The sequence below is a fragment of the Symphalangus syndactylus genome, chromosome 12, assembly GCF_028878055.3.
Source record: "Symphalangus syndactylus isolate Jambi chromosome 12, NHGRI_mSymSyn1-v2.1_pri, whole genome shotgun sequence".
In the NCBI taxonomy this organism is placed as follows: domain Eukaryota; kingdom Metazoa; phylum Chordata; class Mammalia; order Primates; family Hylobatidae; genus Symphalangus; species Symphalangus syndactylus.
The window spans coordinates 55,326,294-55,343,313 of NC_072441.2; the positions used below are offsets into that span (position 1 = coordinate 55,326,294).

The 17,020-nt window shown below is 37.5% G+C and overlaps 1 protein-coding gene across 3 annotated transcripts in view; it reads right to left on the bottom strand.

Annotated features, from left to right (window-relative positions):
* OLFM3 (olfactomedin 3) overlaps nt 1-17,020 on the bottom strand; it is a 209,808-nt gene that overhangs the window by 23,731 nt on the left and 169,057 nt on the right. For all 3 annotated transcript variants that reach the window (XM_063624361.1, XM_063624362.1, XM_063624360.1), the window contains exons 2-3: nt 9,631-9,777; nt 3,416-3,571 (exon numbers count right to left, since the gene is read on the bottom strand). In XM_063624361.1, the coding sequence (XP_063480431.1) occupies nt 3,416-3,571; nt 9,631-9,777 (303 nt within the window). The remainder of the gene's footprint in view (nt 1-3,415; nt 3,572-9,630; nt 9,778-17,020) is intronic.

The window sequence follows — 17,020 nt, forward strand, 5'->3', positions numbered from 1 at the left end:
GACAATCTCAAGTATAGTAGTTGGCATAAGCTTTCTATCTGAAAGAGTGTAGAAGACAAAACCTACTTAACATTCTTGATAAGATGGAAATTGTGTACAGAGGAAGATTTTTTTTTTTTTTTTTGAGACGGAGTCTCCCTCTGTCACCCAGGCTGGAGTGCAGTCAGTGGTGCAATCTCGGCTCAATGAAATCTCTACCTCCCGGGTTCACACCATTCTCCTGCCTCAGCCTCTCGAATAGCTGGGACTACAAGCGCCTGCCACCACATGCAGCTAATTTTTTGTATTTTTAGTAGAGACAGGGTAGGAAGATTTTTTTTAAAGTATTCTTCAATATTGAATTTACTTTGGAATGTTCCATTTCGTCTTTTCAAGTATAGTACTAGCACCTATAACGAAATCCAACTCATGGTAGAACTCAAGAAATAAATAAACTCCACAAATATATGTTGAGCACCTAATTATTATTATTTGTAATTCAGAGACCTAAAGTCTACTTGGAGAAGCAATGCAGCGTTAGTATTAGAAGGTATAAGTCTGGAGTTGGACTTTGTGAATTTGAATCTTGGTTCTCATGCATATTAGATATATGACTCTGGATAAATTACTCAACCTCTTTGATATGGTTTGGCTCTGTGTCCCCACCTAAATCTTATCCCAAATTGTAATTCCCATATATCTGGGAGGGACCAGGTGAAAGGTGATTGTATCATGGGGGTGGTTTCCCCCATCCTGTTCTGATACTGAGTGAGTTCTCATGAGAGCTGATGGTTTTAAAGTGTGGTACTTCTGCATTCATGCTCTCTCTCTCTCTCTCTCTCTCTCTCTCTCCTCCTGCCTTGTGAAGAAGGCGACTGCTTCCCTTTCCACCATGACTGTAAGTTTCCTGAGGCCTCCCCAGCCATACAGAACTGTAAGTCAATTAAACCTCTTTCTTTCACACATTACCCAGTCTCAGCACAGATCTTTATAGCAGTGTGAGAATAGACCAATACACTCTTTGTGCACCAGTTTCCTTGTCTTTAAAATGGAAACGAAAATAGTGCCTAAGTTACAAGATTGTTGCGAGGATTATACAGTTAATATACTGAAAGTGCTCAGAACTATACCTTGAATATGTATAATATTCTGAAAAATCATTATTGTTATCATTACTGTTACTTGGATTTTGACATACAACTTCAGCATATACTTGGATTACATGAACTAGGAAAATCCAAGCCATTATGTCACATGGTGCTGCTGCCTGAAAATTGTTTTCTTATTAGTAGCCTGGCTGATTTGCTGCTAGGCAATTTATAGAACTAGGCACATTATTTCTTTGGGGTTTATCTCAATTTTGTATCCTTTTTGTTTCTTAGTTTCCTGTCTTCTGTCAAAAGTTCCTAAAGATGCACATGCTTCATCATGCATTCCCCAGCCCCGTCAACCCTGACACTCTCAAACTGTCCTTTGGCTTTGCAGAATTCTCACTGCATTGTCCATCTGTGCCAAACAGCCTGAGCTCCTCTCCTCCTGACTAGTTCCTTCTGGGAATGCTCTTCCCACACCTAAGGTGCCAGCTTACTATTTTCTACTTTGCTGATGACCTCAGCATTGGGTTCACATTATTATTTTACCATCTACACTCTAACCCTGAGAATTGAAAATTGACATAGTAAATCTTTGGGTTTTCTTGATCCCCCTATAATTTAGTAGTGGAGGGGTAGGGTCACTAGTACAAAACTGCTTTCTCATAACTCTTCTTCTGGTCTTTTTAAAACAAAATTAATTGCTCCTCCCTTTATGCTCATAAGTAATGTTTATGCCTCTATTCACCATTAATTCACCTGCCTGTTAGTTGTCTTTCATAGAAGACAGATTACATATAATACATCCAGCAGAGGGGCCAGCCGCACCTTGTATATGGTATGTGCTCAATAAATACTGGCTAAAATTAATTCTTTTGCTCTTCATCCTCATATTCTTCTCTGCTTACCATTTATCCATAAGTTTCCTATTTATCCAGTTCACTCATACTCTCATTTTCAATAATCTTTAAATTTAAGTATATTCTAAATCTTGCTCTAATTTGTCCTAATTACTTAACCTGCTGGCTTTGCTTACTTCTCTCTTCAATTTAAACCTCATGATTAATCACTTCAGTCCCCTCTCTTTTCAATACCCTCAACTTTCTTGCCCTCTTTTTCTTCCTTTGTGACCTTCTGGGTCAAACTTTAAAACCAGTTCAGAGTGTAACGCTTTTCTATACCTCTCTACTCAGTCTCTTGAGTACCGCTGAAGAAAATTACAAAACTATGAAACTTTCTGCCACATTCAAATGTGTTATGCAAAGACTCAGTTACATGTTCCTCACTAGCTCCCCACCAGCCACCATTATGTGTAGGAAGCACTCCTTTCCTTGCCCAAGCACTTGAATTCAGATCCACTCCCTCAACATCAGCAGTGAATCTCACTTCCTAATTGACAAGAAAACCAGAGGCTATTAAGTGGGCAACCACAGTGTTTTATGAACTATGTGCTGTGCCTAGGTAAGGCAAATGGGAGCTCAAATTGCAGACCAAGAGTTTTTTCTTTCTTTTTTTTTTTTTTTGAGAAGGAGTCTCTCTCTGTCGCCCAGGCTGGAGTGCAGTGGCACGATCTCGGCTCACTGCAAGCTCCGCCTCCCGGGTTCACACCATCCTTCTGCCTCAGCCTCCTGAGTAGCTGGGACTACAGGTGCCCGCCACCACACCCGGCTAATTTTTTTTTTTTTGTATTTTTAGTAGAAACGGGGTTTCACTGTGTTTGCCAGGATGGTCTCGATCTCCTGACCTTGTGATCTGCCCGCCTCGGCCTACCAAAGTGCTGGGATTACAGGCGTGAGCCACTGCGCCCGGCCGAGTTTCTTCTTAAAATTCATAACTCTTTCATATATAGTTAACAAAAGTCCACATAGCATGATTTTTTTCTCCATTTTCAGTATTTGTAAATAACTGCCAATAAAACACTTAAAATCTAGAAAAATACTTTATTTGGATAAATTTATGAAACAACTCTCTCCACATGCTCATATTAATGGCATAGTTATCTCTTTAAATAATTTATATCATCTACTTCTTTCTTCATATTAGCAGGGCATAAAACCATTAGAGAAACATTTATAATTTAATTATTAATTTTCCTTGGGGAAATTTCCCTTGTTTCAGAAACTCCACCAGACTCTACAAGAATGAAGCTTTTTCTATAGCAAGGCTTCCATGTCTTCCTACCAGCTAATGGTCAGTTTCAGTGGAGAGATGACTGAAATCCCCCATGAGTCTTTTACCTTGCACATACGGGCCAATGCACAGTCATTTCTAGCTGAGTGCCCCACTGCTGTCCATCCCACTCCATGTCTGATTTGGATTGACAAGATTGCAGAAGTCAAACCTACCTGAAAATGCTTGGTCATAAGTGTCTTTCGATCATCTTCAATCTGCCGAAACTTTGCCTTCAGCCCTTTCATTTGGGTTTCCATTTTTAAAACATACTGGAAATCTCTCTGAGTTCTCAAGTTTAAGACTTCAATAGACTGGGACATGTTCTGAACCTGTTAAACAAGAATATTGTCTGTACATTATTATCTGTTTGCAGGTTTGTGCAATCACTAAGAAATAGCAAAAATGCCGTTAACATAAAAACTAGAAGTGCCAAATTCATAATTGCATTCCCATATGACACATTTTCAGAAGAACAATTCTTCATTATAAACATTTAAAGAATTCAGCAAGAGAAAATTATACCTAGATAGGAAATTTAAAAACGGGCATTCTAGCATTAGAACTGACTGAATATAAATGAGCTTAATACAGTAGAAAAATAAGCTTTAAAAATAGGATTTTCATTTTAAGGCTTTGTAAGCTAATAACACCCCAACCTGTTAAATGTCAAAATAAGTTGTTTCTGTAAGTACTAATTCTGACTTCTTAAATATCTAGGATGTTTAGCAATTGTGGATGGTAGTGAAGTGTCGAAGAGGCCTAGAATGCATTCATTCTAGCTCAGTAAGTTCTTAATGGGTCTAAAGTACTCCCGGGGTGAGACTGAATCGACTAAGACAAGTGGTAGCAGTACTAGAACACTCCCTAAATTGGACAGCATAGTGTTTGAGGGACCCGGAAAACGGTAACTGTATCAAGTGCTTGGTAGACGACAGGTCTTAAACACATTTTAAGCCAATGGCACCGTCCCAGGTTCACTGAACCCTGGGCTACTTGGAAGTAAAAAAGAGGTAATCTATAAAGCATGCAGAAATGAGAGGAAAAAATGACTGGTCTAATTTTTGTAGCAACAAAAATCTGAAAACAAAGAGAAAGCATCTAATAACAGGGGATATGTTTAATAGAGAAATAGAATATGAATGACCCATGATAAAGAATAAGATAGATCTCTATGCTGTTAGTACTCAAAGCAACAATTTTGGTATCACCTAGGAGTTTGTCAGAAATGCAAAATCTCAGAAATGCTCATCCAGAACTACTGAATCAAAATATGCATTTATCAAGATTCCCAAGTGATTCCTATGTCTATTAAAGTTTGAGAAGTACTGCTCAACGTAGAAAGATTTCAATGAGAAAAGCAAATGTAAAGATCTTCATAAAATTTGATCTTTTTTGTTGCTTTTGTTGTTGTTGTTGCTGTTTTTTGTGAGACGGAGTCTCGCTCTGTCACCCAGGCTGGAGTGCAGTGGCATGATCTCAGCTCACCACAACCTCTGCCTCCTGGGTTCAAACAATTCTCCTGTCTCAGTCTCCTGAGTAGCTGGGATTACCGGTGCACGCCATTACGCCCGGCTAATTTTTGTATTTTTATTAGAGTCGGAGTTTCACCATATTGATGACTATCACCTCAAGTAATCCACCCACCTTGACCTCCCAAAGTGCTGGGATTACAGGTATGAGCCACTGCATCCAGGCCAATCTGTTTATTCTAAATCAAATACAAATACATGCACACACATATAATCAGTAAAAAGTTATTTTCATTGAAAAAATGTGATTTACAAAGGGATGACTTGTTCAGACACAAATTTTTGTCATCAGATAAAGTGGCAATGCTAAATGAATCAGCCAGCTGTAAAGTTCCCATAGTTGATACATTCCTTAGAACTATAATATTGGAAAAAGGCAATGCATACTGCCTTGGCCTGCCTCAGTTCTTTGCCTTTTTTTTTACCCTTTTCTGTTCCCTCTGCTGTCTTGATCCATCATCTTGCCCTATTTGGATCCTGTCCTTTTAGGACATATTACAGTCTGGCTTGTCTTTAATTGTGTTACGTGGGTGTGGAGTAGGGGCAGGGAAGTGGCCTTCCCTCTGTGAGCTCCATGAGGTTAGAAGCTGTGTCTTACTCATATCTTCCATTTCCAAGACCTTACATGGAACCAGGCACAGAGTAAGTGTTCAATGAATATTTATTGAGTAAAATTATCTTGGGTTTTTAATAGTAAGTAATTAGAATTTTAAGGAGAGTCTTCCTCCTCCTGTCTCTGGTTAGGCAACAGCATTATAGGAATGTAAGTATTTCTTAATTTACTAAAAGTTTAATATTCAGAAAGCTTTATTTTTAATTTTTAAAATATTTAATCTAACACAAAATTATTAAGACAACATTGGAAGCATGGTAATGCCATTCTGGATAAATGCAATGCTTTCAACATAATTTTCTAACTTCATTTGTGGTTAAACATGTATAAGGAAAAGCCATTTGCATTAAAAAAACTGTCTACATATTTAAATATGGCATTTGTCTGTGAGAACACGTATCATTAGCATGGCTGATATCCTGGTAATAATTCTGTGTACCTGGGCCAAGTCCATACAATTAGAAAATGATGGGGAAGATAAGGTATTCTGGATAAAGTTAAAATAGCCTGTCTTTGTGTCTGCCTATGACTTGCCCTATAAAGTTAATTTTCAACTTCATTTGTGTTACAGGAAAATGCACTGAGATAATTTCTGCTAAGGCTTGATGGTGACGTATATTGCAGAATCATGTGTAATTAGAGGAGCTACATTTGGGGTAATGGCTAGAACTAGAGCTGTCTAATTGGGCAGGATTTGGTTTCAGGTTGTCTCAAGCATCTCTTGCTGGTTGTACCTAGGATTGTTTAGTTTCCCACTGGCTATAGAGGCCTACAGAGCATCAGTTTCCTGATGACACAGGAGACTGGATACCCATGACGACATGAGTAGGGAAGGAGAACTGTCTGCCAGGTTCCCTCTTTTTGTCGGCTTGTCTCTGCAGTTATTCTGTGATTCAGCTTTCCAGAGGTGTTTCTGTGATTAGGATCTCTCAGCATAGTTTGGCAAGCTCATTGTCACCCTTCCTGGATAATTCTTTTGGAATTTTTATTTATTCTGGTTCTTTGTATAAATAAAATATCTGGGGCTTTTCTGGACTTAAACACAAATTAACTTCAGTTTTCACTCTCACTCATAATTAGTGAGGTGGCCACTTGAAAAAAAGTTCTATTAATTAAATATGTTTGAATAGCCGTGAGTTTAACACATATAAACTGATTTCTTGACAGTAGGACTTAACAAAACCTTTAGTAGTAAACTGTGTATTAGAAATCTTCAAGAGTGAAGTATCATGTACAATGTTTCTTAAACTTATGTCGTTGGTGAGGATGATGGCAGTGTCCTATTCAAAAAAATCACACTTTAGGAAATATTGACTTAGATAATACGAGACATCTTTAAATGTACAGGGAAGCTACATAGTTAACAAATAATTTTTTAGGTGAGCAATTTTAGTTTTGGCATACTAAGACCTGAAATATTGTGAAACCAATTATATTTTTTCTAATATTCAATAATGTAAATACCTGTTAAAATGGTAAACAGAGCATCACTTAAATAAGTATGGATATACCAATGGGATTTTGTATGACACTGGTATAGCATTGAGAAAATGCAAATGGATCTGTTACAGCCCGTAACTTACTGATTGAGTGATAATGGAAAGTTTTCAACCTAAAAACCACTAGTTTTCTTTTATATGAACTTAGAAAGATAACTATCCCTTCTACAAGGATTTAATGAAGTAGATACAAAATATAATATAGAAATATACTAATTATGGGAACTATTGTTGTAAATATAAATATTGTCTTTATTAACAATATTCCCTTATATATGACTAAATCAATCTTTTTGGTTAAAAGTGAAAGAGGTGCTTAAAGGTCATGCTCTTGTTTGCCCTTTGGTGCCTTGGATATATGTGAAACTAGAGAGAGATAAGCAAGGGACTGGCTCAGTCCGAAATACTGTAATATCTCAGACATCTTTTCTTTGGATAAGTGCAGCAAACCAGTGCTACTTAACCTCCTTCAGGCCACTGTAAAAGAGTGCACACAATTTATGATTCCTCTTTTGCTCTAAAACTACCGTATGGTAAGTTTAATACATCTACCTTGTGGTGACTACAATTTTGTTAATAAATTTTGCTTTTTGTCATTCATGTATTGATAAATTTTTAAAGGTATGATGTTCTAGAATTTCTTGAAAACATTCAGACAAATTACATGTTGGATAGATGGAGTGGTCGTATTAGTTTCTATTATTATTTTCAACCAACCAATATAATGCTTTCATACATTTTTGCTTTATTCATCTTTCACTAATTCCCAGTTTTATCATAGCTGTGAAATACATTTCACTTTGAACCTGTAAAGGGAATTATCCACTTTCTGACATTTATACTTTATTTTAATTTTTTCAACTGATTTTTGAAGAAATGTTTTGAGTGTATGTGTAGGTGTGAGTATGTAATGCTGTACTGAAAAGTAGCAACAGAGAAGATAAAGTATGGTGTCTAAGAAAATCTCTCACCTTAGTTTATGTAGAAAAAAAGATATTTCTGGGTAGAAAAGAAGGTTGGTGAAGAACATTGATTATCTGAAGGGAAATACAATTTAACAGGAAAGCAAAATTGGATGTAAAAGATTAGATCTTTTTACTAATGTAAATAATTTCCCTGGTAAACAAACAAAATTAAAATATATATTTGAATTTTTATATAAATAAAAAAATCAACTTTCAGAAATATACCCAAGAATAATCATAATTCTCGCTCTGTCACTCAGGCTGGAGTGCAGTGGTGAGTTCTTGGCTCATTGCAACCTCCGCCTCCCAGGTTCAAGAGATTCTCCTGCCTCAGCCTCCTGAGTAGCTGGTATTACAGGTGCACACCACAACGCCCAGTTCATTTTTGTATTTTCAGTAGAGACTGTGTTTTGCCATGTTGGCCAGGCTGTGTTGCCAACTCCTGACCTCAGGTGATTCACCTGCCTCAGCCTCCCAAAGCGCTGGGATTACAGACGTGAGCCAGCACACCTGGCCTTGTCATGGTTTCTAATAGTTAGATGCATGTTAGCTGAAGTCATTATTCTGAATGAAAATGACATATGCTCTTGTTGGATGACAGATATTGAGGGATCCGAAAGGATGGGATCTCACCATAAAAGGAGGCTTAAGAAGAAAGAGCCAATAGGTGATGATAACTTCAAGCAGAGAGGAAGGAGAAACAGCCTAAGCTTTGTATAAGCACATGAAAAAAATCCTAAAATCTTAGAGCATCAATATACTTGCAAATAATATATACAGAGGAAACTTATTTTCACTATGTAGCAGTGGAAGAAAGTCACCATGGCAGCCTGAAATTGTGTAAATAATGAGTGTCTCTATTAAAAAACTTGATGATTTCATTTTTCTAGCTTCTCTTCATTTTTTGTTAAAAAGTTTCTATTCAATGCCATAAATGTGTGGGTGATCATGAAAATGACATCACACAGAGTCAGTTGTTAAGCATGATGTCCTCTAAAACACATACTACCTAGTTTATCTTATTATTCCTAATGATATTTAGAATCCAAACACGTCATCTTTCCATAATCTGGCCACCCCAGCTGTCTTACTACATTTAGAGCCCAGCACAGTGAAAGTCTGAGTGAGAATATTTGACAGAATCATTCATTGGTTTTCCTCCCTCCCAACTAAACATAAATAACCTTTCATGAGCTCATATTTAAGTGCAAAAGAGAATAAATCAAAGACATTCTGCATTTGATTGTTACGAATCCATATTTAGTAAATTATGGAGAGAATGGTATTGAATGAAATTAAGAGCTTAATGTTAAAAGGAATGACTTAGAGAATGATGATAAACACTTGGAATTATTCATTATCTGTCCAGATAGCTTGCATATCACATGCAATTATTTTAACTTTCTTGCAAGGTTGTTATTGGATTCAAAAGTTTGAGCTCCAAGAGTCTAGTGTGATCCTGAGAGTTGAGCTGAATTTTTTGCATCAGAACAAGATGCTTTTTTTTTTCCTTAATGAGATATCAATTAGAGATTAAGATATATGGTACAGAGCCAGTCTTAAGGTGGCAAGATTAGAAAAAGTAAAAATGTCATAGAAATAGGACAAAGACAATAGCAGGAAGCTTGAGGTAACCCTTTCAATGATCAGAAAAAAAGCTTATTTGAGAGGGGGGACAAAAATCAAAAGAACCCTCTTCATTATTATCAGCTCTACCATATTTCCTTTTCAAAGAATGTTCGATTTTACTAAAAATATGCATAGGGGACACAGGACACCTACCTTTTCCAGTAGTTGGCGAAGCTGTCTGCTTTTGGCATCCCGGGAACACAGGTTTTGTTCTGGAGCAACAACTGTGCAAATGCACCGCCCATCAGGATCCTGAGCTGAGCTGTACACCTGCCACCCTTCTTTAGGACTAATCTGAGTCTGAGGAAACCAATGGGAAACATAAAACACAGACTCCTGTTATAGGATAAAAAGAGTGTTGGTTTGTAGCATTTCAAGTAAAACACTTTTTTGATAATTTAACTTCGTGTTTTCATTCTTTAAAGTTAGCAGAGAGATATTAAACAATTTATATAGGCAGCATAGCTTCATTCAGTATACCCTCCTTATCAATGTCCAAAACAAGATCCTTTCTTGTCTTTGGGTGCCATATTAGTAACTGATTTTGATCTCATGCTATTTCCCAATGCTTTTTCCATTTTGTGACATTTTAATGCAACTTTAGAAGCATCTAGTAACTACTTAATTACATATTACTCGTCTTTCTACATAAGATCTTCTTAACAGTAAATGGCAATTACTAATATTATTATTTTCGAATTATAATTTATATGTGACATTCTGAAACAAAGTCCTATTTCAAGGAGGTTTCCCATATATTGAAGGCTTAATTATTAATAAAGTGGAAAAGAGATCATTGACGACATATGGTAAAAATAATTAGACCAGCACTATTTTGCAAGAAATGCAGACTCTTAGAGGCCTTAGAGTTTTTGGCAGAGTCTGCCAAATTGATTTCCCAATAACTTCTGTACATTTATCACTCTACCTTCTTAGAACTCAAATGTGAAGGGATGATATTCCAGTTCTACTGCAGTTTTTCTACGATTTATGCTTCTAGATTTATCTTCTGTACCATCCAACAGAAACCTTTAACCAAATCGGTCTGTGTGCATCGTGCAAGCATGCCATGTTGATTCATGTCTTTTTATGTCACTCATTTCATTTTTCCTGCTTGGAATGCCTCCGTTATAAACCATCAATTTATTCAGCCCTTGTGATTTCTACCTGTTGTGAAGAAATTGTCTGTACTATTCATTAGGTATTTAAGGTATATTGTCTAGAATTGTCATTTGCTTTTCACATATCTCATTTCAACAATTAGCTTATATCCAGCTTTTTTTTTTTTTTTTTCAGACAAAGCCTCACTCTGTCACCCAGGCTGGAGTGCAGGGGTGAGATCACAGCCCACTGCAGCCTCCTGGGCTCAAGCAATCCTCCCACATCAGCCGATAGGCTCACTGCAACCTCTGGTTCTCATGTTCAAGCGATTCACCTGCCTCAGCCTCTTGGGTAGCTGGGATTACAGGCATGTGTCACCATGTCTGGCTAATTTTTGTATTTTCAGTAGAGATGGGGTTTCACCATGTTGGCCAGCCTGGTCTTGAATTCCTAGGCTCATGTGATCCAACCGCCTCGGCCTCCCAAAGTGCTGGGATTACAGGCGTGAAACACTGCACCCAGCCTAGCTATTAGAAATGTAAATATTTCCTATTTGACCTATCAAGTAGACTCTATCAAGCACAAAGATGAGCATTATTATTTTTTATCAAATCATTTTTCAGCTAGAACATCAATAGACTTCCAAATAATGTACACCAAACAAGTTTATTTTCATAAATAAATTTCAGTGGAAGAAAGTTACCACAAGTAGACTTGAAATTCTGTAAACTAGAAGTGTCTGTACTAATAAACTTGATGGTTTTATTTTTCTAGCTTCTCCTGATTTTCCATTAAAAAGTTCTTTTCATTATACAGATAGAAGCTATTTTAGTAGAGATGGATTTCGCCATGTTGGCCAGGCTGGTCTCAGACTCCTGATCTCAGGTGATCCGCCTGCCTCAGCCTCCCAAAGTGCTGGGATTACAGCTGTGAGCCACTGCACTGGGCCAGGAGCAAATTTTTAAAGTGACTAAAGCATGAACCAGGCTGACTTCTTTCTCCACAGATTTACCATAGTGTGTAGAGTCTTCTGTCTCTAGAATTCACAGCAGAAGAGACACAATCTCCTGTATACTTTGTCCTAGGTTCCAGCTCATCATATACCATAAACCACCACAAAGGTCTTTTTCTTCTGAAAGCTTTAATGACAACTACTTCTAGGTGCTGATAGGCCTTCCAACAACAATCATGAGCAAATATTGGGGATGTTAAAAATTATAAATTCAAGAAACTCATGATGATATCACAGTCATCATCCTTGATCTATTACATAAAGGAAATGGTACCAGACATATCTTTTTAATGTTTTATTTTCTAACTCCTTTAAAAAAATTAGTTCATAGATGTTTCCAATGCTGCCTTTTATTTTTGGGGGTCAGACTTGTTAACATCGTCCCCATCCCTTCTTTCTAGCTCTTATGCTTGAATATCCAGTTAGGATGGAAAGATATACTTAGAATTATACATTATTCAAATTAGATAAGATCTTAGAGATTACTGGGTTAGTCTTTTAGTATTATTTTTTAAAATGCAGACTACCCACAGAATGGATATAGAAACAGCTTAGCAGAGTAATTTCAATGATATAATTAAAGGTTCAAGTTGAGTAACAGTATGCGATTGATATATCTGGACATAAGCCCTGCAGTTTTAGCTGGGCTTCTCCTAACATTGGACGCAAATCTAAAATATGCCAGAAAATTGAGGCTTGTCACTAGGATAAATTAATCTATTGGACAAAGGATGAGAGGCCACCTAATTATAATATTAAAATATTTTAACAGCAGTCCAAATACTGATTATTAAACCTGGCAGCATTAATATTGATGTGCACTTGCCAAGTGTTTGGCTAACTAGTGTGGAGCTCATCATGACAGAACTCCATGTCAGTTGCTCTCTGGAACCAGGGAAGTGGGAAAGGTGAAGAGGGTTTAATGTTCATTTAGCATTTCCCCTGAAGTGTCAGTTCAATAAAACTAAAGACTCCAGACTTGTTTGTACTTCCAATTGTCTTATTGTAAGAATCAGTGAAAAGAGCCATGACCTTATCTACTACAGAGCTACTTTGAATGATCTAAACTATAAAAAGTCACCTTTTTGACAAGAAAAAGGTAACTCAAAAGAGGAAAAAACCTAATAGAAAAGATGAGTGCTTGACAGTCCTGTGGGTTTTGATAGAGACCTCTGTGTTGGGGTCAGTGATAAATAGAAGAAGCTTTATGAGTGTTTCTAGTGTTCTCTTTTAGGGAACCCATGCTGGCATTGAAAAGAGAGTCAAAATAAAACCCACTAAGATCTCAGATGGAAGGATGTATTTAGAAGTTTTTTGGATACCCAAAAGAAAAGACTTGCTCCAATTTTAACATATAAGAGCAATTATTCAGGTGTCAATAAAACATGCAATAGTAATAGCAATCATTAATGGAGTTCTATTCATCACCTGGCAGTTCATATGTGCTATTGCTTTTGAATATTATAATACCACTATGGACTAGGTGTTGGTATTCTGCCCATTATACAGATGAGGAAACAGACTTAGAGACAGGAAGGAACTTGTTCAAAGTCATTTAGGGAGTATCAGCGAGTAGGGAGATTTGTATAAATCTGCATTTTAGGCAGACCTGGGATTTGTACTCAGAGAGTCTTATTTCAGAGACTTAAACTTTTTTTTTTTTTTTTTGAGACAGGATCTCACTCTGTTGTCCAAGCTGAAGTGTAATGGGGTGATCTCAGCTCACTGCAACCACTGCCTCTTGAGTTCAAGTGATTCTCCCACCGCAGTCTCCTGAGTAGCTGAGACTATAGGCACACACCATCATGCCCAGTTAATTTTTTTATCTTCTTTGGTGATGGGGTTTTACCATGTTGCTCAGGCCTACCTCGCACTCCTGGGCTCAAGCAATCTGCCCACCTCAGCCTCCCAACAGAGAGTGAAATTTAACCACCACACTACACCATCAATTATTTTAATCCCCTTTCATACATAATGTTTATAACCTTGGTAGCATTTTCTGAACTTCTGTGAAGCTCAGTGCTTAGACCTGGAGGGTACATATAGTTTATTGGTACCCAAAGCATTAATAATCACAGTGATAACTGATGCAGTTCTCTTTGAACCTTTTGTGTTAATTGGAAGAACTAAATGAAGTATTGAGCAGTTTTTAATATTGTAAAACTCATAAAATATTTAAGAATGTTCTAAATAGGAGAATTAAAATCATAGTTTTAACAATCGTATTTCAAATCTGGATTATTTGCTTATAACTTAATTACAAAGCTGTGCTTTATAAATATAAAGCTACTGTATGACAGTTCTAAAGCTTCGGGGGCTTTGTAATAGGAAAGAAAGATCTTGAGGCTTGACAGGTAAAAGTAAAAAATAATCGAACTACCTTGCATTTCAACAGATTTTTTGCTTATAAAATCCCTTCTATTGTTTTAGTCTCACTTTTCTTGAACCAACTATCCTTAGAAACAGACAGTGTTTAAATTTACTTATGAGGAAACTGGAAACTAAGACTCAAAGAACTTAAACATGTTTTTCCAAGTCATCCATTTAGTTAATGCCATGTATAGGACTTATACCAGCTTTCCCCAATTTTTAGCCCAGAGCTTTTTGTGCTCATCCTCTTTGGATAAATGTACGTAGATCATCTATGTCCATTCACCAGTAACCATAAACACTGCTATAGAGAAGACAGGCCCCACTGTAGTGATGAGAAGAGATGTGCCCAGGCAAGTAGAGGGCATTATCCAAACAATATGGGAACAAGTAGCCATTGGTGTCCCAGAGGAACAGATAGCAGTAAAGGCTCTGCAATATATAGTCAGATATTCCTGTGGAAGGCACGGCAATCATTTATCAGGGTCCAGGTGGAGGGACAGGTAAAGTAAGAGAATTCTGATCCTTTGAACAGAAGAAAATCAATGGACTGAATATTGCTAGATTTTTTTGTATTATCCTGATTTTCTGGGTATTTCATAAAAAGGACAAAAAGGGATATAGCTACTGAAAGTGGTGTACAGATGGAGGAAATAAAGCCTAAATAAATCTGTTTATTAAAACTTATTTGATTTAGAGTGGAGATACCTGAGTGATGACAAATCCCTGATAAATTTTCTGTCTGAAAATAGGCTTGGTCCCAGAGAGTGACATGAGGTTTAGCATGCTAATGGCTTCAACTGTGGAGACAAGAGAAATGTGAGGATAGGAATTAGAGAGATGTCGACAGACCACGCCAAAAGAAGCTGTGTTCTGGAGGATGTGTTAATATAAGATGTCACTGCATAGCTGTTTTCTTGCTATTACTTATAAGAATACTTAGGACTGAATAAGAAACGCATATTCTTCACTGAAGGAAACTTCCAGGCTTTAAGAAAAAAACAACTATAAAAGCAATAATAATAATAATGAATAAAAACCAAAGACTATCAAATTTCGGTTAGGGTGCAGTGGCTTAGGCCTAAAATCCCAACACTTTGGGAGGCTGGGGCAGGTGGATGGCTTGAGCCCAGGAGTTTGAGACCAGCCTGGGCAACACAAAGACACCCCCTCCTCTCTAGGAAAAATGCAAAAATTAGCTGGGCATGTTAGCCTATAGTCCCAGCTACTCAGTGGGGTGAGGTAGGGGGGCTGCTGAAGTGGGAAGATGGCTTGAGCCTGGGAAGTCGAGGCTACAGTGAGCCAAGATAGTGCCATGGCACTACAGCCTAGGTGACAGAGTGAGACTCTGCCTCAAAATAATAATAATAATAATTTAGGTTGGCCACCTCTGCTTATGCCCTTTGGAAATCACAATGACTTAGAGTTAGGAAGGTCCTTAGAAGTCATATTTAGTCCCATGTCTTTCCACACAATGGAACATCTACAAATTCTCCTTGTGTTTCCATTTGACCTCTGCATGAAAGGGATTTCACTGCTTTACAGGCAGCCCCCTCCACTGAAAAAAAGCAGGGGACATGAGCCGAACTTCTCCTTCTGCAGTTTTCCTTCTTTGGCCCTACTTTTGCTTCAGGCACTTAAGCTAGAATAACTCTACTCTCTTATCCATGTGATGATTCTTTTATAAGAAAGTAATGATCATATTCTCTGTCACCATCAAGATTTGCCATTCTGTTCTCTCACCTGGCTTCTCTCCTTAATTTGTTCGGTTGCCCTATCACAAAAATGAGCATTACCTAAGAGTTTAGGGAAGAAAAACAGAATTTGGGGGGGAAAAACAGTCATATACAAATCAGTTAAATCAAATATCTTCATCCAGGACTAAAACACATTGGTTAATTGAGGTTAAGAAACTTAGAAGATATTGACAGTTCATTTCAAGGTATTCTACTCATTTTATAGAAATTTAAATTGACTAACTCATCAAAGTAGTTATTCATGAGGAGAAGCCAGCTAGACCTTTGAAAATGTACCAAAACAAATGACATGCCCACAGGTTCCTTCAAGGCCTCTTACCACCACAGCAGTAGGGCTGACTATTTGAGAACAGCGGTTGTCTGCTGAATGTCCTCAACTTTTTTAATTGCTCTTTCCCAGGGTCTTCCTGGTGTGAAGCCCACAGCGTGAGGGATTTCTCAGAAGCTCAGCCTCAAGGGGAAGTTACTCTGCATTCAAGAGACGCGCCAGAGGGAGCCTGAGCCTTCTAAGAGCTGAGGCTTCCTCTGCTCAGAAACCAATGCCTCCAAAGGCTGATGGGCCCAGTGGATAGATTGGAAGGGGAATAAAAAAGAAAGAAAACAGGGCCAACAAGAAGGATAAAGGAATGTTTCAAGATTCTAAGAAAAACAAGAGGGAGCTTATTCCCTAATAAGGAGCTGTATTTAACTACTTACTAATAAAAACATCCTGGAAATTTTAAAACCCCTTTCAGCTTTTGAGATAATCAGGTGTGCCCTGTTTCATTGGCACCTGCCATAAATTGATTTAATTGCCATTCAATGATTTAAACCCTATTTTTCCTGGTTTTCTTTTTCCAGGTCATTTGAAACTATCATTCTAAAAAAGGACTATGATCATATTTGTGTAAATCTACTTTTCTTAAGCCATCGTATTTATGTTGATCTGTTTTTTTAACCTCTGCATATTCCATGAACATTCAGATTTCAAGATCTACGTGTGTGTGTGGTATATTGCAAACTCATCCCATTCATACTGTTTAAAGTGAGAACATGGAGTGAGAAAATTGATGAGAAGAGCTGGTTTACTACTTTACAGCAATACTTAGTGAGCTAGGGAGCTGTCAATCCTTCCATCTAAGGGAAGAGTTTTGCTGGCCCTCCATGTGGAAGCAGCAGTAAGGGTTCCTTGGAATTATTTGAGAGGCAGCAGGAAGAATCCCCTAAGCAAAAGAACCGCTTTCACTGCTTTGCCACATGCCTAAAATGCCAAGAAAGGATGATTTTTTTATTCTTTATAAATGCAAAAACTTTGGGAATGGTT